Source organism: Felis catus, chromosome B3 (assembly GCF_018350175.1).
Source record: "Felis catus isolate Fca126 chromosome B3, F.catus_Fca126_mat1.0, whole genome shotgun sequence".
Lineage (NCBI taxonomy): Eukaryota > Metazoa > Chordata > Mammalia > Carnivora > Felidae > Felis > Felis catus.
Genome location: NC_058373.1, coordinates 17,051,998 through 17,074,125, shown reverse-complemented (window position 1 = coordinate 17,074,125; position 22,128 = coordinate 17,051,998). Strand labels below are relative to the sequence as shown.

The window sequence follows — 22,128 nt, the reverse complement described above, 5'->3', positions numbered from 1 at the left end:
CCGAACACTGTTTTTGCTTCTCACCTTTCATCATAAAAGGGAAAGACCTGTTTGGATTTTTTCAGTGAGCAAAAACGGGTACTAACGTAGCTCTTTCATGAAAGCAAAGGGGCATAATGTAAACTTGGGAAGAGCAGGGGATACCTGTATACGCAATAACCCTCTTTTGTTTTTTAGTTAAACATACTCATCCCTTAGGTGATGAGTAGTTCTCCGTTTTAAGGCATCCTGTGGTGGATGCTTCGGAGGCTTAAGATGCAGTTTGCATGGCGAATACGGAGTTTTAAAGCATACAGCTTGAAGACATGCAGCTCTGGGAGCGCGTCGTGCAGCAAAACACATGCCTCGCTAGAAATTGGGGAGCCTGATGAGTTCCTGGTCCTGAATCCTGAGCAATGGAGGTGGCATTTGGGAATCTTCTCCCATTAGGTGCTGCCCTCCCTGCCGTGGGTGTGCGGAACGCCTGGGTTCAGATCTGCACGGACACCTCTTGCTCCGTGCTTCTGGTCTCTCCTGGTGCCCTTCTCTCTCTGGTTACAAACCAGTCTCCGTGTTTCCTGCTAAGTCCAGAATTAGTCACTTAATCCTCGCTGGCAGTTTCTTCTGTAATATGGATTCTTTCTTACAAGTTTCTTTAATTTTTTTTTTAGTGTTTATTCATTTTTTGAGAGAGAGAGAGAGATAGAGCGTGAGTGGGGGGAGACGGGGGAGACACAGAATCCGAAGCAGGCTCGAGGCTCTGAGCTGTCAGCACAGAGCCCGACACAGGGCTTGAACTCGCAAACCGCGAGATCGTGACCTGAGCCGAAGTCAGACGCTTAACTGACTGAGCCACCCAGGAGCCCCTCTTATAAGTTCCTTTGAGAAGAAAATTGATTTTTGAAGAAACAGCAGACCACTTGTATGAAAAATAAAGGAAAGCAAAAAAAAAAAAACCACAAAAAAAAGTATGTTAGGAATACCAACTCTTAACCATTGTTGAAAAATAAAAGTGGAATACTACCTTCTAATTTTGTATTCTTAGAAATTTTTTCACATATCACGAGCAAGATTCATTAACTATACTTCAAGAATGACAACGTACATTACTACAAAAAAATCAAGTGATTACAGTCAGCTTTTCTGATGATATAAGGCCATGTAGTTACTGATGGGTAGATAGAGGCTTTCATTGGGGTCAACATTCTCAAGAGCAGGGCTAGGAAAATTTCAAATATCTTTATTCATGTTTCTCATGATCATAGTCCCATATGAGAAAAATCCCACTTTCCCAAAATGAAAGAACTTTCTTCATATTTGTTTGAGGTGGTATTCAGAGAGAATATTTTGCAAGCGATACTGAATAAATGGGTAAGTGCAGATCTTTCGAGACATCTTTCGATGTCTTCATTAATTGGCATTGTTTTTTTTTTTTTTTTTTTTTTGAGAGAGAGAGCACAAGTGGAGGAAGGGCAGAGAGAGAGAGAGAGAGAGAGGTGGGGGGGTGGGGGACAGAGGATCCGAAGCAGGCTCTGAGCTAACAACAGTGAGCCCGATGCGGGGCTGGAACTCATGCAGTGTGAGCTCATGGACTGAGCTGAATTTGGATGCTCAACCGACTGAGCCACCCGGGTGCCCCAGCATTGCTCTTTATATTGGGAGGACCAAAGAGTGCTGAGAAGGTTCTAGAGCATTAGGCTTTGCCAGACTGAGCAGCAGTGGGTGGCCCTGGAGTGGCCGTGGCTGATCAGCAGTGGGTAACAGGCAGTGGCTCGGGGGAGTGTTGGGTACCATCCGTGCAGCCCTGGGAACTGGGACTTCAGTACAAAGATCCTGAATGATTTAAGTATTTTCCCTAGAAGTATGCTTTAAGAGGTACCACGTTGTTGTTGTTCCGGTGACTATAGCAAACATACGCTTAATGTGAATTCTTAAATTGGGGGCTCGTTTGGGAATCTCATTTTTTTTTTACAGGCTGCAGTGAATTATTTCAACTGGGTGTCTTTTTCATAAAAGCATTTTACGTTGTACTGAAAAGATTACATTCTTTTGGCTTTGGAAAAACATTTCCTGTTCAGTTGAAGCCATTAAAGCCTGTTAGCATTTCACATCTGGAAGCCCCTGCCCGGAGTCTGCCTTCCATCACCAGCGAAGCCAGTGCAGCGGTCCCAGCTCAGCCTCCAGAGCGCCTGCGTCAGACGTCCCAGACTTGTTTACTTCCTGGAGGCCCCTGGGCACTGCCCAAGTGTGCCCTTGCAGTCTGGGGGGTGAGTGGGTGGGAGGCTTCCTTCCTCTCTCGGGGTCTCCTGTGTGTGTGTGTGTGTGTGTGTGTGTGTGTGTGTGTGTGTGTGTATGCTCATCCTGGGCTGGGGGGGGGGTCTCTCTTCCTGCCAAGTTGGGGAGGGGTCTTTATTCCCCTGGGAGAGCAGGGGTCCCCTTTCCCAGCGGGTGCTGGATGTCCCCCCCCCTGCCTGAAGCATTTCCTTTTTTCATTCCCACGCAGATTTCTAGAAACTGAACCCACACATTTTGTAAGAGTGAAGCTGCTGGAGCTTTTCTTATGGGGGAGCTCCTGCCCCCCCCCCCTTACCGCCCAGGCGGAGGAGAACTAATTAAAACCCAAAGGGCTGAAGAATTGAGCCGCCTCCCCCAGACTGGTTTGCCTGTCCCAGGACACTTCTGGGGAGTGTGGGGTCTACGCCTGGCTTGGAGGCTTTAAAGGGGAAGCGCGCCTGGGTGCGGCACGGGTACTGCGATTTGTGTGGGGCCCGAGATGCTCAAAGGTGCTCTCCGCTTCCCAGAGGGTTAGTCTGTGCCCTCCCGGGTCCTGACCCCCAGAGGCAGGCCCGATTTTTCTGGTGGCCTTCCTGCGGAGAAGACCCCCACCCCACCCCCACCCCAGGGCTCTGCCCCTGGGCCCAGCTGACAGTGGAGGCAGGAAGGCCAAGGGTGTCCTGAGGTTACTGCCCCTCCCCCCAAGTTCTCTGAGGGGGTCTCCCAGCCTCAGCAGCGGAAGCAGCAGGGGAAATGATTTCATGGTGTGTGAGGAGCAAAACACATTCATTGCATTTCTCCTGACCACAGGCGACCAGAACTGATGCCAGGTAACCCTTGGCAGCCTGTAGGGGAGCCAAGCAGGAACCTCTCTGGGCCCCCCAGGAGCTCCCAGGCTTTCTGGGCCCTGTGGCCCTGGTGGGGTGTCCTTTCTCTCAAAGCCCTGAAGACCACAGTGTCCTCCCTGACCCCCAAGGGGCCAAGTTCAGCTTCTCGGTGGAGCTGGTTGGTGACCCTCTCCTGGCAGCCGTCGACCTCACTGGAGCGCACTAGATGCCTGGGTCTGACAGGCATCGCTCCTGAGAAGATCCCAGCAACAGAGAGTATAAGCGGGGGGGGGGGTCTTTACTCGCTCCTGAGACAGAGCTCCTGGGGGCAGTTAGGAGAGCGTGTTCTTGAAGCTGTTTTCATGGGGCGAACACGCAGCTTGAGTTGGGTGCTTCAGGGTTGAAGCCACCCTCTCTCCAGTTTGTTTTTCTTAATTCATTTGAACGGCACGGTCTTTTTTCATAGCTGCGGGAAGCCACTCGACTGTCTAGAGGAAGTGAAGAGCGGTTTGAACAGAGAGCCCGGCTACACACCCGCCCAGATTTCCTAAGTGCTCGGGGTGGGAAAGGCCTAGGGAGGGGTCTCGGCGGCAGGGTGGGAGAGGAGAGAAGCATGTGCACCAGGTGCTCTGAGGAGCACTCCGTGTTCCTGGCTTGGGAGCCAGTGGGGTGAGGCTGCCTCTCTGGCCCAGTGAGTTCATGCATGTGAGGCCCTGATGGGCAGGGGAGGCCGCAGAGACAGATTCAGTCCCATCCTAAGCCGAGTTGGGATTCGGACACAGGACTCAGAGGCCCCCAGGGCCCTTGCCTTTGGGGGCTCCGTGAAGGCTTCAGGGAGTGCCGGTTTTTGAGATGGGCCTTGGGGAGGTCACGATAGAAGGAGTGGGGGGTGCAGGTGTAGAAGTGTGTTGGGCGAAGGGGGCATGGAATTATGAAAGGCCTTTGGAGCTGGGTGGAGGAGATCGTTTTTGATGGGATCGCTGACATAATCTGAGTATTACACCGATTTTGGAATCAGCCGGAGCTTCATGACCTGCTGGTGCCACTGACTAGCCACGCATTCTCCTCTTGGCCTCAGTTTCCTCTGGAAACAGGGGTTAAGCCAACTGAGTGAAATAAGGGCTAGAGAGCACTCAGCATCCTGCTGTACCTGGGCCCCAGGCAACCTAGCTGGGTTATTTTGGTCGATGGCGGGTGGCAGGTGGCTGAGATGCTGAGGTTCAGGACTAAGGATGAGCATGGAGACAGGTGACGCAGGCAGGTCTTGGTGACAGGTTTGAAGTGGACCCTGAGGTAGGAGCCAGGGTTCCAGCTTGGATCCCTCTGGGCTTGGAAGTCCCAGTAGGGTGTAGGGGAGGTCTACAGGTTCAGCCTGCAATGTCTGGTTGGTTTCTGGGGCTTCTGGGCTCAAAGGGAGGAGTCTGGACCTCCTTGACTCTGTGTGTGTGTGTGTGTGTGTGTGTGTGTGTGTGTGTCCGTCCACAAGTGTGTGTCTTTTTTTTTCTTTTTTTTTTTTTTTAATTTTTTTTAACGTTTATTTATTTTTGGGACAGAGAGAGACAGAGCATGAACGGGGGAGGGGCAGAGAGAGAGGGAGACACAGAATTGGAAACAGGCTCGAGGCTCTGAGCCATCAGCCCAGAGCCTGACGCGGGGCTTGAACTCACGGACCTTGAGATCATGACCTGGCTGAAGTCGGACGCTTAACCGACTGCGCCACCCAGGCGCCCCTCACAAGTGTGTGTCTTTTGCAACAGAATATGTTGGCTATACAGAGATACAGCCCTTTTTAAGAGGGAGAGATCCCAGAGTTCACCATGGACTTTTTCATAGTCACCAAGAGGACTGTTAATTCTTCTGTCTTTATTTGAAACATTTGTATCAGTGCATTTTTAGTTGTAATTTTTGGGTACACATTTTATACTCAAATATTTTTTTAAAGCGTATTTATTTTGAGAGAGAGAGAGAGAGAGAGAGAGAGAGAGAGAGAGAGAGAGAATGTGGGGGAGTGGCAGGGAGAGAGGGAGAGAGAAAAGGAGAGCTGTCAGCCCCCCGATGCGGGGCTCGATCCCACGAACCGTGAGATCACGACCTGAGCCGAAATCAAGAGTCAGACGCTTAACTGACTGAGCCACCCAGGCGCCCCTCACATCCTTTTTTAGAACATTGAATAGCGGGAGAATGTATTTGCTCATCTCTCTGTCAGTCTGTGTGTGCCCATGACACTGTCAGCATGTAAAGCCCGGGGCAGGGTTAGGGCATATGCAGAGGCGGGGCCCTGGTCCACAGGCGTTCCTGACATCCCTCCTTTTCTGTGAGCGTTTCCCCCAGTAACGAATCCATGGCAGTAACATTCCTCACAGGCAAAGACTGGGGACTTGAAACCCTTTGCTGCTAACAGCAGCCCGTTTCCTGAAAAGTAGCTGGCAGGAGGAATGGAGGTTCTGAGAGAAAGGTGGGAAGCCGCTATCTCTGTGAGTGTTTATGTGAAGGCTTATCTTTCTCGAGGAGGTAGAGGAGGGGAGGAGGAGGAAGGGGGTGATCAGGCAGCCATTTTGGCAGCCTCACCCCCCCGTAGGAGGCCCAGAGCTGAATCAGGCAGGATCCACAGAAGAGAAGGGGGCGACAGAGTCCCCTCCCACTTGGGCACACGCCAGCCAGAGGCCAGCCAGCATCTCAGGGGAAAGCCGACTGCTGCTTCCAAGCTGAATTGGATGCTATCAATTTGTATGATTATTCAAGGATGTAATTTTCCTTTACAAGTGTGATGATAAGAAAGAGATGCTGAGGAGGAGCCAGGGGAAAACTTGCAAATTAATATATACACTAGTCTCCCTGTGTATGGACATGTGGGTTTACAGTTCCTACTAACTAGTACATTTCAACTCTCTTACACAACAGTAGCCCAACTCAGGGAGAAGAATTGGCAAATCTTATCAGCCTGTGCAGCGAATATGGAAGCTGGCAAAACTCAAGCTGGCTTTGTCAGTGTTATCAAGGTTCTAACCAGGGTGCCCAGGTAGCTTAGTCGTTAAGCATCTGACTTCCACTCAGGTCATGATCTCACGGTTCATGAGTTTGAGCCCCGCATCGGGTGAGCTCGAGCCCCGCTTCCGATGAGCCCCGGATTTCTCTCTCTCTCCCTCTCTCTCTGTCTCTTCCCTTTGCTTGCGCGCCCTCTCTCTCTCTGTCTCAGAAAAAAAAAAAAAGTTCAAACCAGCTAGCGTGGGCTCTCAAGATATCTGCCTGTGCACATGGCTGCTGTGGCTGACTCTCTGGGAAGATAGATACTTGGGAACCCATTTGATGGTTTGGGTTTATGGAAGGAAGTTTCTGTAGCATTGCAAGAGGGTGTGGGTGGAATGTCCTATCCCTCCAGGGTTGCTGCCACCCCTGCCATTGAGAATGTCTTCTGGTTTCTTTTGGCATCTGTTGCAGCACTTTTTCATTGAAAAAAAATAGGTGAACATAATTTTTACAGCAAGTGTTAATTGTGTGCTTAAAACAAAAAACAAAAAACAAAACCCAGCAGGGCGCCTGGATGGCTCAGTTGGTTAAACGTCTGACTCGTGATTTCAGCTCAGATCATGATTTCATGGTTCCTGAGATCGATCCTCACATTGGGCTTTGCCCTGACAGCGTGGAGCCTGCTTGAGATTCTCTCTCTGCCTCACTCTTCCCCCCCCCCCCCCCCACCTCATGCCTTCTCTCTCAAACACACACATACACATACACCAAACTTAAAGAAATAAAGGACTTTCCCTTTAACAAAAGAGTAAATCTAATGTCATTTCTTGCTGTCTTTCCTCCTTGCAGGCATTTACCCAGTGGATATTTTGGAAGATGACCCTGAAAGGCATCTGGAAGCAACTCTGGGTTATTATGCGACACTCAGGGAAGGGATACGGTCCTCAGTAGAGGTTTTCTCTCTTCCCACTGGGGAGCAGGTATGTGTGATGTTCCTTGTTGGTAGAAAGCTCTGGAAAAATCTAGCTCACTAGAAAGTAGAATGTTAGTACTAGAATGAATATTATAGATTAAGAAAATAATAACTTCCAGAGTGAATGCTAGAATAATTCCACTTTGAGAAGCAGAAGGAATCCTAGAATAGGTTTTGGGAGTCCTGAGTATAAAGTCCAGTTATGCGAGGCAGTGAGTGAGACAGCCTGTTGTGAATCCCACATTTATCGCTTACTAGCTGTGTGATCTTGAGCAAGTGTCTTAACCTCTCTGGTTTTGGTGTTCTTATATTTAAAACTGGGACAATAAGGGGCGCCTGGGTGGTGCAGTCGGTTAAGCGTCCGACTTCAGCCAGGTCACAATCTCGTGGTCCGTGAGTTCGAGCCCCGCGTCAGGCTCTGGGCTGATGGCTCGGAGCCTGGAGCCTGTTTCCAATTCTGTGTCTCCCTCTCTCTCTCTGCCCCTCCCCCGTTCATGCTCTGTCTCTCTCTGTCCCAAAAATAAATAAAAACGTTGAGAAAAAAAAAAGAATTAAAAAAAAAAACTGGGACAATAACAGAGCTTATCTTGTACTGTTGTTATGGGGACTGAAGGAGACACTGTGTGATGCCTGGTTGGGCCTCAGTTTCCCCATGTGTAAAATGAGGGGATTGGTTGCTCTTTGGTCTCTAGGGTTTGGCTCAGTTTTAAAATTTTGTGATTTGGAATGAAGTTTTGTCAGCTGGAATGTAATTATATACAAAATGATTTTTAGTACCGATAAGATTGCATTTTTTAAAAAAAAGTTTATTTATTTTGATAGAGAGCGAGTAGGGGAGGAGCAGAGAGAAGGGGAGAGAGAGAAAAGGGTAGAGATAATCCAAAGCAGATTCCATACTGTCAGTACAGAGCCCGATGTGGGGCTCGAACCCATGAACCATGAGATCATGACCGGAGCCTAAATCAGACGCTTAACCGACTGAACCACCCAGGCGCTCCAAGGTTGCCTTTTGAATAAGGACTGGAAGGGAACAGAGAGAAATGAAAAACATTTATTTGTTAGGACGGTGGGACTGTGGGTAAAATTTTAAAATCGTGTTACCTTTAAGAATGTTTTTTCCCCATGCAGTAAGTAAAAAGAATATGTGAATCTTGGGCTGTACCTAAGTCAGTCACGTTTCTTTCAGATTTGAGTCTGATGTTCGAAGAGACAAGATTTTCTTGTTTTACACATCTGTAAGATTTTACTTGTATCAGATATCATTGCTGTCTACCCGGCATAGTAGGGTTGTTCCAGAGTTAATTAGAAAAGTGGCTTGTGCAGCTTATATAGTGTGGCTTCCTTGAGATTTTGGAGATGCTAATTCAATAATCAACTCCTGGATGAATCTCTGGGGTGATTCCACATTGTTGATCTGCAGAGGGAGGTCCCTGCACGCACACGCTTTCAGCGCCCCCTAGTGGCGGTTAAGCCGGAAGAGGACGCAAGCTGTCCATTAGGGTTAGGGAGGGTTGCTAACTCTTGGGGAGCCGGGTGGGACCGAGTGTGGGGAAGCCTGGATAACCTGAGAAGCTGGTGAAATACAAGAGTTAGCCCTGGAGTACCTTAGGATGCAGTTTCAATCCCCTGCTTTCATTTCACGCTTATTGATGAGATTTCCTTCCTTAAAAAACCCGAATATGCAAGTGTGCTCAGTGAGCCAGTAATTTTAGTGTTCTTAGCAAAAACATAACAAAATAAGACAGTTTTTAAAATTAAGTTGTTTTTATGTGATAGAAATGCTGAAATGACTTTATATCTATCTGCTTCTCCCCCTTAAAGGGAAATAAGTTTCCCCGAGAACATTATCCATTTGTTTTCCTACCATTTTAGCAATTACTTAAGCAATGGTAGCCGTTTTGTACCACTTGGTGGTTGAAATAGTCTAACTTGGGGTGGCATCGGACCTCCTCCTCGCTTTTAGCAAATTTAACTTTTCTTTTTGAATCCAGAGAAATTTTTCCAAACAAAAAGGAAGATGAGAAAGCGGTTTGAGGATATGTCGTACCCCATCGATCTGGTTCTTTAAGAAGTCCTAATGAACTGTTTCCAGTCTTGAAATTGTCCTATCACGTTTAAACAGTAATACTTATGATTTTTTTTTTCTGGTAATAAACCACCATATGCTGGGATAATTAATTGTATTATTAATTGCATAATTAATAATATTTTGTATAATATTTGGGAAACTGTAGCCAGGGACAGATAGAATTAAAAAAAAAACCAAAGCTAACTGCTGTGAACATTTTGACATGTTTCATTTGATTTTTATTTCTGCATATACATTTTATTTATTTATTTATTTATTTATTTATTTAAATTTTTTTTTTTCAACTTTTTTAAATTTATTTTTGGGACAGAGAGAGACAGAGCATGAACGGGGGAGGGGCAGAGAGAGAGGGAGACACAGAATCGGAAACAGGCTCCAGGCTCTGAGCCATCAGCCCAGAGCCCAACGCGGGGCTCGAACTCCCGGACCGCGAGATCGTGACCTGGCTGAAGTCGGACGCCCAACTGACTGCGCCACCCAGGCGCCCCTGCATATACATTTTAAACATTCAGGTCCTCTCAGAATACAATATTGTCTGTAAGAAACATCTTTTTATGTCAATACAATGGTCTGTGTGTATATTTTTGAAAAGATTTTATTTTTGGGGGCGCCTGGCTGGCTCAGTTGGTTGAGCATCCAACTTTGGCTCAGGTCGTGATCTCGTGGTTCATGAGTTCGAGCCCTGCATCAGGCTCTGCACTGACAGCTCGGAGCTCAGAGCCAGGAGCCTGCTGTGGATTCTGTGTCTCCCTCTCTCTCTCTGGCCCTTCCCCACTCACGCTGTGTCTCTTTTGCTCTCAAAAATAAATAAACATTAAAAAATGTAAAAAAAAGAAGATTTTATTTTTAAGTAATCGCTACACCCAAAGTGGGACTCAAACCTCCAACCCCAAGATCGAGAATCGCATGCTTCACCCACTGAGACAGTCAGGGGCTCCTGTATGTATTGTTTTTAATGGCCTGTAACAGCCCTCTAGTGGGTAAACTGTGCTTCACAGAACCACCGTGGGAGGGCCAGCTCGGAGACTGTCCCTAACAGTGACTTGAATTTGTTAAGAAACAGTTCTCCAAAACCACGGAGGCCTGCTGTAAACTTTTACAGGCATCCTGCCTGCCTCGCTCAGCTGTCACATTCTTTTCTCATTTTCTTATACTCTCCTCGGTTTTCAAAACAGGCTTTGCAGTGGAACATGTTGGCCTTTTGCTTTGGGAACCAGGAACAGTGGGCTCGATGGCCCCAAAGAGGGCTGGGATGGCAGCACTTTCGAGAAGGCTCTCGGACAGTCCCCGCATTACAGGCTCCACACATGCTGCTTGGTGTTCCTCTGGTTCATAAGCACACAGGCACCGGCACTGAGGTTCTCTGCCCCTGGGCCGCCCCAGACCCAGAGCTGAGCTTGCAGGGCCCAGAGAGGGTATGGGTTTATTGAGACGGCTTGCGGAGACCAGTGGCAGGGCGGCAGGCAGCCTGAGTGGCATCGTGGGTGGACACAGGCTTGTTGAGGCTGTTTCTATGGAGTGGCCACAGGAATACAGTGGAGGCCAGCCTGGCAGGTGCAAGCCCGAGGTGAGCGTGTGGCCATTGGCTTTTGTAGGCTGAGGCCCAAGGGGGATTTGGGTGGGGGAGGCTGATGAAGCCCAAAGCATATGGAAGGGAGGGACTGGAAGGGTATCAGTTGAGTAGGTATTTAATCAGTCCTTGGATAGATGGACAAGTAAACAATGGATGGAGAGGGTTTTGCTGGGTGGGAGACAAAGGAAGGGCCTTTGTCACTTGCCACTTGTGTTTAGCTCAGAGTGGGTAAAGGTTTCCATTTCTAAATTGCCTCCATCCTGTCAAATTAACCTCCGTGTAACAGTTCTTTTGGTGAATATTGTGCTAGTTAATTGTTAAGTCATTTCCCGTGCCCTTACCAGGATGACAGAACAAAATGGTGATTTCATTTTTTTTTTTTTCAGATTAAACTGGAAGCTTCGTCTGTTTGCTTTTGCACCATGTACCGTGACGAACCTCAACATAAAATATTAGCCTTAGTTAATCCCCAGGACACAAAGACAGGTTGGTGGTTATTAATGGATTAAGCAAGAATTCTGACTGAATTGCTTTTGCAGCTAATGGAATTAGATACATGGAATGGTGGTTGTACTCTTAGGCCGGACCTAGAAGAATATCAAGGCAGAAGTGATTTATTTTCAGCCTTTAGAGATCTGATAGTGCATTATTTTTGTTTATTGACACACATATTGGCTTTTGTATTAAGACACTAGACACCTTCGGAGAGCCTGGGTGGCTCAGTCGGTTAAGCGCCTGACTTCGGGTCAGGTCAAATCTCACGGTTTGTGGGTTCGAGCCCCGCATCGGGCTCTGTGTTGACAGCTCAGAGCCTAGAGCCTGTTTCGGATTCTGTGTCTCCCTTTCTCTCTCTCTGCCCCTCCCTGGCTGTCACTCTCTCTCTCTCAAAAATAAATAAACGTGAAAAAAAAAAAGACACTAGACACCCTCATACCCACGATGACTGTATTCCGAGCTGCCTTTGAGGGTAGTACGTGCTGTTGTTGTTAATAACATGTACAGGTTGTGTGCAGAGGGTGGAGCCCTTTTGTTGGAGTGTCCCCACAGTCCTATGAAGCACAGGGACTATTCTTATCCCCCATGTACAAATCAGGCCTCTGATGGTCAAGTAATTTGCCTCGGGCCACACAGCTAGTGCATTGCAGGGGAGTTTTGCAAGGTGATGATTGGGTGGGGTTTTGTTTCTGGTGAGGAAGTTTATTTAATCTGTAACTCATTTATTCTCTGCTGCATTATGAAGAGACCATTTGTGACTGATTTCAGCTCCTTGGAGTGAGTGCTGAGTTGCATATGGGGTAGGGATCTGGGGCTGTTGGTAGCGGGCGGCAGGAGGTGGCTAGGGGAGAAGGTTCCCAGCCCATCATTCCACCTGGGGCCCAGGGCACCGGTGAGCTGTAAGCAAAACACCTTTGAAGTCTCTGACTTCAAGGGGGCCCCAATTTAAGTTCCATTCTATAAAAACTTTTTTTTAAATGTTTATTTTATTGCTGAGATACACAGAGCATGAGCAGGACAGGGGCAGAGAGGGAGAGGGAGACACAGAATCTGAAGCAGGCTCCAGGCTCTGAACTGTCAGGGCAGAGCCCTGCGTGGAGCTCTAACCCACAAACCGTGAGATCCTGACCTGAGCCGAAGTCAGAAGCTTACCCGAGTGAGCCACCCAGATGCCCCAGTTTCCTTTCTATTTTGGAAATTTTCTCCTTGATTATACTTTTTTGTGTTTTATGGATGTTTTTTCGGTGACCGTGTATTATTTTCCTAATAAGAAATTTAAAAAGACCAAACCAACCCTTTATCAGTCAGCCCTCTGTAAACGATGTGTTATCTGGTGAAAGTTTGGGGTTACAGATCTTTAACTACAGTTTGCAGAGGGGGCTTTCTTCAGCTCTCCAGCCCCCCTGGAGAAAGACCTTTGCTTTTCACCCTGTGTACCCAGCATTTGTACTCAGAGGACACTCTGCTTGATTGGTGTCACAAAGCCCAAGGTGGTATCCTGGACTGGAGAAAGTTATTCAGCCCAGAGACTGTTGTTTCCGCTTCTTTTCTTGTTCATCTGGAGACACAAGTGTTCTTAGCTAGCTCTCTGTGGGAGTTTTTAGCATGTTGGCAAAGCCTCTTCATTGGTCCAAGGCTGAGAGTGGCTGCTGTGTGTGAGAGCTTTCTGGTTCAGGTTCAGGACTCTTTTCATTTCTGTCCAACAAAGCCTTGGTTGCCATGAACAAAGGGGCTATGAGAACCCCAGGCCTTCGGCATTGCCTTGGATTTGGGACTCCACCACCAGGTTAGCGAAAGTAACAAGATGTGCCCACAGGCACTCTTCGGTGAACAGATTGTCAACAAAACTCAAAATATCACTTGCCGATTTTAAGCAAACGTCCAAATATCAGCAGCGCTCTCCCCCCTCCCCCCACCTTTCTTCGGCATTTAACAATATCCTGGTTATAGGTCTTTAACTATAATTTGCATAATGTAAACATGTGACTGACTCATAAATCTGTTTCCTATTTATACTGTACTTAATTTTTTGGTTGTTTTCAAGAATGTATTATAATAAATATTCATAAGCTATGAGAAATCTCACTCTGGACCTTTCCTTATATATAATAGCTCTTTAAATAAAGTTTTCAAATGTTTTCCTACTGGCTGGGGCTCTGTGGTGCTTGCTGAAATTTTGCACGAGTTCCAGAAAGTGCGCAGGTGTTATGCGTACCTCACGCTCTTTAATCTAGTATTTTTTTTGAAGCCGACACGAGTGCATGAACGCACCTCCTGTAGGTGGTTTGAACTCGGAAGCAGCGGATGCTGTCGTAGACCCTCTTCCCAGCTCTGACCCGCTTGTCACATCACCCCCGTGCCTGGTTGTGACCGTTGTGTCCCTGGTTCCTTTGTAATTCTGTATGGACAGTTACATCAGTGAAGGCCATGTGTGTGTTTGGGTGGACACTAAAGGGATCTGAAGCTGTTTGATAAGCCCCATGTAGGAGTTAATCGTTGAGAAGCTGGTTGAGTCCATCACAGCAATTCTCGATAACCCTGTGAGCAAATGGCAAACATCCTGGAGTTCTGAATTCCCAGGGACAAGCAGTTAACGTGCATGACAGGCTGGTGTTGGGATGTAAGTCATGAAGCTCTCCAGCTTCTTCCTCAAAGATGCTGGAGATGCACTTTCCAGAAAGGTGGTTTGAGAAGCACGTGCCTTCGTCCCTGTGGGGTTCACTCTTCACTGTTTCTCTGATCAGAGGCCGGCCGGTCACCAACGCTGCTGAGGACCCCCATTCCTTAGTTGCCTCTCAAGGGCCTTATCTTTCATTTCTTTCCCCTTGTTTTATTATTCCTTCTATTTTTAAATTCTTAACTGATGTCAAGCGTTTACAGAGATGAAAAAATAACTCCTTATCAAAAAAAGCTGTGGTCTTTTTCTTCTCTCCTGCATTCAATCAAAACTGCTTACCCTAGCATTCCAGATTCCCACCAACTGATGGCCCTTGGCCTTTCCCATTTCCTCCTGTGATTTGCAGGGAAGCATAGGATGAACCCGGACGATGGTGTCAGAGACGACTAATTTGGCATCCTGGCTCTGCCAACCTCCTGGGTGACCCAGAGAAGTGATTTGACCCGAGCTCATTTGTCATTTGCAAACTGGGATGCCTCACTTCACAGGGTGGTGGTGAGCATGAAGTGATTTGTGGCAGAAAAGCTGATGACGCTCTGGACCATCCAGGGCCAAGAGTAGGCGTGATGCCCGTTGTGTTTTTCCGTCACGGCGCCCTTGGCTCTTGCACGTGAGCCCACGTGGAGCTTACTCTTCCTCCGTCTTCGAGTGTTGTGTGATAGAAGCAGGGGATTTTAGAGCGGGAGGCATTCTCACCAAGTGCTGGCCACGCTTTGGCAGCTGCGTGACCTCCGGATGAATTCTGCCTGCAAACCTCATGGATAGGCAGGCAGTACCACACTATGCCAGTTTAGCCTGTGTTTGAACAAACCTAATTGTAAGAGAGTTGTTTTCCGTCTACTGATCCCAGACCGCCTCGTGGGATAAGTGTCATCTAGTCCGTCCAAAAGCAACCAATGATCAAGGATGTGCCCGGGAGGACGTGTCTCTGCACCACCCGGGGAAAAAGACACAGATGGCGGTTTTCATCCTGAGAAAGCACAGTGAGCCCCGGCATTGCAGTGGGGCTGCTGGACAGCAGACGTGACCTGGGACTGCGGTAATGGAAGGGTAATATCCCGGTGCAATCACAGATTTGTTCTCTTTGGTGCTGCTGAGACCGCATATGAAGCAAACTGGCACTTGTCCATGGAGAATAACCGGGGTGATGAGAGGGCTTGAAACCATTTGAACAAGGCTTGAAGAGACTAGGGCTATTCAGCTTTGGAGGAGGGATGCAGGGATCCAGAAGCTCATGATTGCAGGGCTGTGTAGATCATTAGGTCCGGTATTTTCCAAGGAGATTTGGGGGGGGAGTGTGGTTGAATTTCAGGAGAGAAAAGGATGGATGATCTTTTGAATTTTATTTCAATCCTAAATATATCAAGGAAAAAGTCTGCAATTCCTACTAATACGCCTTTGATACTTATCTAACACTTGTTAATCTAAAAAAAAAAAAAAAGAAGAAGAAAGGAAAATATGTCTCCCAGCTGAGAGTCCATAGCTAGAATTGAAAGATTTGTCTAAGGTTTATTTAAAAAAAATTTTTTTTAGGGGCGCCTGGGTGGCTCAGTTGGTTGGGCATCTGACTTCGGCTCAGGTCATGATCTCGCGGTCCATGAGTTTGAGCCCCGCATCAGGCTCTGTGCTGACAGCTCAGAGCCTGGAGCCTGCTTCAGATTCTGTGTCTCCCTCTCTCTGCCCCTCCTCCACTCATGCTCTGTCTCTCTCTCTCTGTCAAAAATAAACTTAAAAAAAATTAAAAAAAATCTTTTTATCTTTGAGAGAGAGACAGAGTCAGAGTATGAGCAGGGGAGGGGCAGAGAGAGGGGGAGGTACAAAATTTGAAGCAGGCTCCAGATTCTGAGCCATCAGCACAGAGCCCAATGCGGGGCTTGAACCCACGGACCTTGAGATCATGACCTGAGCCAAAGTCAGACACTTAGCCGACTGAGCCATCCAGATACCCCTAAGGTTTATTTTTTAAGACAGCAAATAATGCCTCTTTTGTGGCAGGGCTAATAAAGTTGGCATGTAAATCTGTCAGAGTCTTGAGGGTGGTGTCTGGGGAGCACTGGGCTCTAGTCTGGGGCCTCTGCATCCTGGGATAGACTGTTCTATTCTGGGACAGCTCTGAGTATTAGAACATTTCTTCGTAAGGAATCCAAACTGATATGCCCGTATGTCTCCTTCCTGGCCTGGTGCCCCCACTGGGGCCATCCAGGCTTGCAGTTGTAGGCAGGGCTCCTCCACAGGATAGATCTTCCCAGGCGTGGGTCAGCTGCCATGTCTGACACACATTTCTCATTCTTCAGCTGCTCCCCCTGTGACATGGGCTCCAGGGTCATGACATCCTGGATTCTTTTCTGAGTCAGATCTAGGCTTCTCCTGGAACATGGCGTCCAGGGCCCGTATCACGGACGCTGTCGAGGGAAGGACCTGGGTTTTGGAGTCACTTAGACCTGATTTCAAATCCTTGGTCCTTGGTGAGTGGGGTGGCCTGGGTTAAGCTATTTAGCATCTCTGAGCTTCAGTTTCCTGTCTTTTTACTCGGTGGTGTGGCCCGTGGCCCAGCTGTGAGATAGCACCAGGAAGTTTGTTAGAAATAAACGGCTGGAGGTGGAGCAGCTGGGTGGCTCAGTCGGTTAGGCAACAGACCTTAGTTCAGGTCATAATGTCACGATGTGAGTTCAAACCCCGCTTCGGACTCTGCACTGGTGGTGTGGAGCCTCCTTGGGATTCTCTCTCTCTCCCGCTCTCTCTCTGCTCCTCTGCCACTTGCTCATACTCACGCATACTCTCTCTCTCTCAAGATAAATAAATAACTTACAAAAAAAAAAAAAGGAAATGCAATTACAATTACTCATCGTGCCTCGGTATTTCAGTGGAACCAACCAAAGGTTGACTCACCTCCAGCTGACAGCTCATTACCATGCATGCCTGGCTTCTGGGCTTTTTCAGCACAAACTCATTATTAAAGACGTGGCCCCGTCCTCCAAAATTTGTGGAGTTGATGTTTTGAACCCACAGGAAAGACTACTTTTATTCCCATTATATGTATAAACAGATTTATTGAGACATAATTCACATGTCATACAATTACCCATTAAAACTTTTCTTAAATGTTTATTTATTTTTGAGAGAGAGAGAGAGGATGCATGTGAGCAGGGGAGGAACCGAGAGAGAGAGAGAGAGAGAGAGAGAGAGAGAGAGAGGAAGATGGGATCTGAAGATGGCTCAGTGCTCATAGCAGACAGCCCCACGCGGGGCTCCAACTCATGAACCTCGAGATCATGACCTGAGCTGAAGTCAGACACTTAACCGACTGACCACTCAGGCGCCCCATACAACCACCCATTTAAAACCTATAGTTCGATGGTTGTTAGTATATTCATAGAGTTTTGCATTTACCACCACGCTTGCTTTTCGTTATCCCTAAAGGAAGCCAACCTGTCTCCCCTTGTGTGTCACTGTCTTCTGCCCACCTATCTTCCTCAGCCTTAGGCAATCTACTCTGTTTCTATGAATTTGTCTGTTCTGGATGTTTCATATGAATGGAGTCACGGCCTTTTGAGTCTAATTTCTTTCACTTAGCATGATGTTTTCAGGGATCATCCATGTTGTAGATGCTTTAGTACACTTATTTTTATGGTTCCACACTATTCCATTGTATGGATATACTACATTTTATGTATCCATTTATCAGTTGTTGGACATTTGGGTTATTGCCACCATTGGGCTATTATGAATAATGCGGCTGTGGAAATTCACGTACATGGTTTTGTGTGGATAGATACGCATACGTCTCTTTAAGTCAGCGTTTTTGTTTCCTTCAGATAGATACTCAGAAGTGCAGTTGCTGGATCACGTGGTAGTTTTATTTTAAATTTTGTGAGGAACCTCCATACTGCTTTCCATAGGGGCTGCACCAAAGTACTTTTCCACCAATAGTGCGCAAAGGTTTCTTTTTCTCCACATCCTCACCAAAGTCTTTTTGATACTAGCCTTTCTAACAGGTATGAGGTGATGTCTCATTATTATTTTGGCTTCCATTTCCCTGATGGTGAGTAATATTGGACACTTTGTCATGTACCTGTTGGCCATGTGTATGACCTCTTTGGAAAAATGTCTACTCATCCTAAGTGTGTTTTGAGACTCAGTTTCCAGTGCGTGGAGGGGGTGTTTTCCCATACAACACCAAGTAATTCTCCATATACCAGCTGGGTGTTACACCATTCAACTCAGGTCTGACACCATCTGTCCAGAGGTAGCATCGATCCCAGAGGATAAGGAATTCAATCCTATAAGACTCCCGAGTCCCTTCAGATGCCAGTTACAAGCCCAGGCTGTTGCTTTTACTTCTGACCAACTGGCTACGTATTGGAGGTTCCCATGACCTTGTCTTTGAACTTTCTATGCCAGTTTCACATCTAGGTTGTTACCTGTTTTCAGACTGCTATAAAATCAGAGTTTTCTACTTCTTTAGTTTGATTTGTTTGCCAGAGTGGCTCACAGAATTCAGAGAAACATTTCATTTACTAGATTACTGGTTTATATAATAGGATATAACTCAGAACAGCCAGATGGAAGAGTTGTATAGGGTGAGGTATGAGGAATAGGCAAGGAGGTTTCGTGTCCACTCCAGGGATGCCATTCTTCTGTTAACTCCACATACTCACCAGCCTGGAAACTCTTCAAACCCCCTCCTTTATGACATGGACATGATAGTTTAAATCATTAGCCAATGGTAATTGATTCACCCCTTAGCCTCTCTCCTGTTCTCAGAGGTCAAGGTGATGGGATTGAAAGTTTCCATGGCTAATCACATGGCTTGCTCTCCTAAAACCAGTCTCTATCTTTAGAAGCTGCAAAAATCATCTTGTTAACCTAACAAGAGACACCTTTGTCACTTAAGAAATTGTAATGAGCTCCTAAAGGAGCTCTGCCAGAAACAGGGATGAAGATCATCCCCGCCCCCCCCCTTCCTTGTTATAAATCACAGTATAACACAGATCCTCTGCCCATTTTGTAATCAGATTATTTGTTTTTTTTTCTATGGAGTTGTAGGAGTTCTTTATATATTTTGTATACTAAACCTTTACCAAATATATGATTTGCAAATACTTTCTCCTATTTGGTAGGTTGCTTTTTCATTTTGTCGACGGTTTCCTTTGCTGTGCAGAGGCTTTTTAGTTTGATGTAGCCCCACTTGTTTATTTTGCTTTTGTTGCCTTTGCTTTTGGTGTCAGATCCAAAAATCGTTGCCAAGACCAATGTCAAGGAGTCATTGTGGTTTTTAAAGAATCTTATTTATTTTATGTTTATTTTTATTTTTTAGAACCATTGTGGTTTTGATTTGCATTTCCCTCATGACTAATGATGTTGAACATCTTTTCAAGTGTTTACTGGCCATTTTTATGTCTTCTTAGGAAGAATTAGCTATTTCGGACTCTTTGTCCATTTTTACATTGGATTATTTGTGTTCTTATTTTTGAGTTGTAAGAATTCTTTATGTATTCTGGACACAAGTCCCTTATTAGGTATATGATTTGCAAAAAATTTTTTCCTCTTCTATGGGTTGTCTTTTTACTTTCCTTTTAGTGTCCTTAGAAGCACAAAAGTTTCAAATTGAAAAGAAAATTTAAATGTATTTATTTAAAAAAAATTTTTTTTTTCAACGTTTATTTCTTTTTGGGACAGAGAGAGACAGAGCATGAACGGGGGAGGGGCAGAGAGAGAGGGAGACACAGAATCGGAAACAGGCTCCAGGCTCTGAGCCATCAGCCCAGAGCCTGACGCGGGGCTCGAACCCACGGACCGCGAGATCGTGACCTGGCTGAAGTCGGACGCTTAACCGACTGCGCCACCCAGGCGCCCTAAATGTATTTATTTTTAGAGAGAGAGAGAGAGAGAGAGAGAGCAAGTGGAGAGTGTCAGAGAGAGAGGGGAGAGAGAGAATCCCAAGCAGGCCCTGCACTGTCAGCATAGAGCCTGATGTGGGACTTGAACTCACAAACTGTGAGATCGTGACCTGAGCTGAAATCAAGAGTTGGACGCTTAACCAACTGAGCCACCCGGGCACACCTAAAATTTTTTGTTATGGTCAGTTTATCTATGTTTTGTTGCTTGTGCTTTTGTGTCATATCTAAGAACTCTTTGCTTGTTTGAAGAGCAGGTCCTTCCATCCAGTTAGATTAACCCTTCCTTCTGGCTGTTTAGTTAATGTCATTTAGCCTTCGACAGTGTGCATTCTTTTTTTTAAGTTTATTTATTTTATCTTCAAGTAATCTCTCCACCCAATGTGGGGCTTAAACTCATGACCCTGAGGTAAGGAGCTGCATGCTCTCCTGACTGAGCCAGCCAGGTGCCCCTGAAGGTGTGTACTTTATTTTTTAATCCAAATCATTCAAAAAATGCTGTTTTTTTTAATTCATGCAGTTATGATACCACTAAATATACACCCAACCTGTTATTTAGCATATATTTCTGGTTCATCCATAAGGAGATTTAAAGATGTTTTCTGAAATGCATGCCTGAAATTAAGAATGGAGGAAATCTGGCTTGTGAAATTAGGATTACTGTGTTTAGGTATTTTCCGAACACTAGCCTGGCACACTTGTTAGAAAAGGTAAGTGAGGCCAGTTTGTCTTTTTTGGTCTTGGTGAATTCATGCTGATTTTATTTTATTTTTTAATTTTTTTTAATGTTTATTTATTTTTAAGAGAGAGACACAGAGCACGAGTAAGGGAGGGGCAGAGACAGAGAGGGAGACACAGAATCCGTAACAGGCTCCAGGCTCTGCACGGTCAGCACAGAGCCCATTGTGGGACTTGAACTCGGGAACAGTGAAGATGACCTAAGCAGAAGTTGGACGCTCAACTGACTGAGCCACCCAGGTGCCCCGATTCATGCTGATTTTAAATCCAGTCTTTCTTTTCTAGGGTCATTATGGACCATCTTTTATAATTCGTTCTAGACTGTCATGAGGAGGGGATGTTCAGGGAACCAGACATTGGTTCCCAGATCTACATCTTCTCCTAACACATTAGGATAGTTCTGGCTCATTTGTTTTTTGTTTTTGTTTTTTTTTTTTTGGCCCAACCCTGGCCTCCCATACTCTCAGAGATTAAGGGTTACAACTTCAGGATTACATTCGCAGGACTTTCTGGCCCCTGGGACATAAATTCCCTGTGTCTAGAGACTTGAGCTTTTCTGAAAGTAGCTAACGCACCCCTCTTGCCTTTGCACTGTTTCCAGTTGCCAACCTTGCTCCTAATTTGGAGCAAGTGAAGATGGTCCTCTGTGACCATTAGAGCATCTGGCTAAGGAATCTTTCTATCTCCAGGTTCTCCCCTTGAGTTTAGGCACAGCTCACTCTATTTTCTTGAATATTTTCCTAGCCTGCCCAAACTTACTCACTGCTGCAGTCTTTCCCATATGACCTTAAAGGATTGTGCTGGGCCTGGGGACCTGTCCTTGGTTATGGGGGTGCCTCTTACCCTCTACACTTGGTCTTTTAACATCTGACCCTCTCTGTTGGAAGGTGTCTCGGCAAGCTCCTGGGCCCCATGTATAGTTTTCCTAGATGATGTCTACCTGTTTTCCATGTTAGGAAACCTGCCAGATTTTTTTTTCAGCACTTTTTCTGACAATTGTCTTTTTGATATATATATATTTTTCATATAAAACCCAGTGGTCAGATGATCAGAGGAGACAGTGAAGAATACCAGAGGCTGATTAAAAATGGTAATTTATAATTGAGTCAAATGGAAGAGAGTTAATGCTACAGCATTATAGAAGTTTCTGGAATAAGGGGTCTTTTGGGTATTGCTGGGTGGAGGGAGGGGCCAGCCCTGGTTCTTGGCAGGGAGGTGGCAGTCTGGTCAAAACAGGGGGCGGGAGTTCTCCACTGTCTATTTTCTGGGATCGCTGGTTCTCTTTCCTGGCATTTGGGCTCACTGGTGGTCACACAGTGGTCACAGGGGCTGCCCCTCTGCCCTGCAGGGCTGGGGACTCTGGACCCAAAGGAGCACCTGCAGAGGCACAGGGGACCCAGAAGCTCATCCCGCTGCCCTGCCACTGTCCCCCAGCAGCTTCCCATCTTGCAGTCTGGCCATGATTCACCTGGTCCCTTCTTTGAATATTTTAAAGTTTCCTTTCACAGAACCTTCTCATTATGCTCCGGGCCCTTGGCTGCTGGGAGGCCATGCTGAGGGCAGTTAGATGCCTCGTGATGCTCTGGAGGATGGTGGGCTCTGGGGCTGGAGACAGGGGTCCTCTTTGGTTCTTCAGCTC

At 46.6% G+C, this 22,128-nt stretch overlaps 1 protein-coding gene across 3 annotated transcripts in view; it reads left to right on the top strand.

The window, feature by feature from the left end:
* Positions 1-22,128, top strand: part of LOC101100212 (protein FAM169B) — a 91,733-nt gene that overhangs the window by 14,340 nt on the left and 55,265 nt on the right. For 2 of the 3 annotated variants that reach the window (XM_023254964.2, XR_002742821.2), the window contains exons 2-3: positions 6,897-7,027; positions 11,069-11,168. In XM_023254964.2, the coding sequence (XP_023110732.2) occupies positions 6,897-7,027; positions 11,069-11,168 (231 nt within the window). Of the gene's footprint in view, positions 1-6,895; positions 7,028-10,284; positions 10,677-11,068; positions 11,169-22,128 lie in introns of those variants that run through there. The other variant, XM_045058872.1, reaches the window with a different exon arrangement.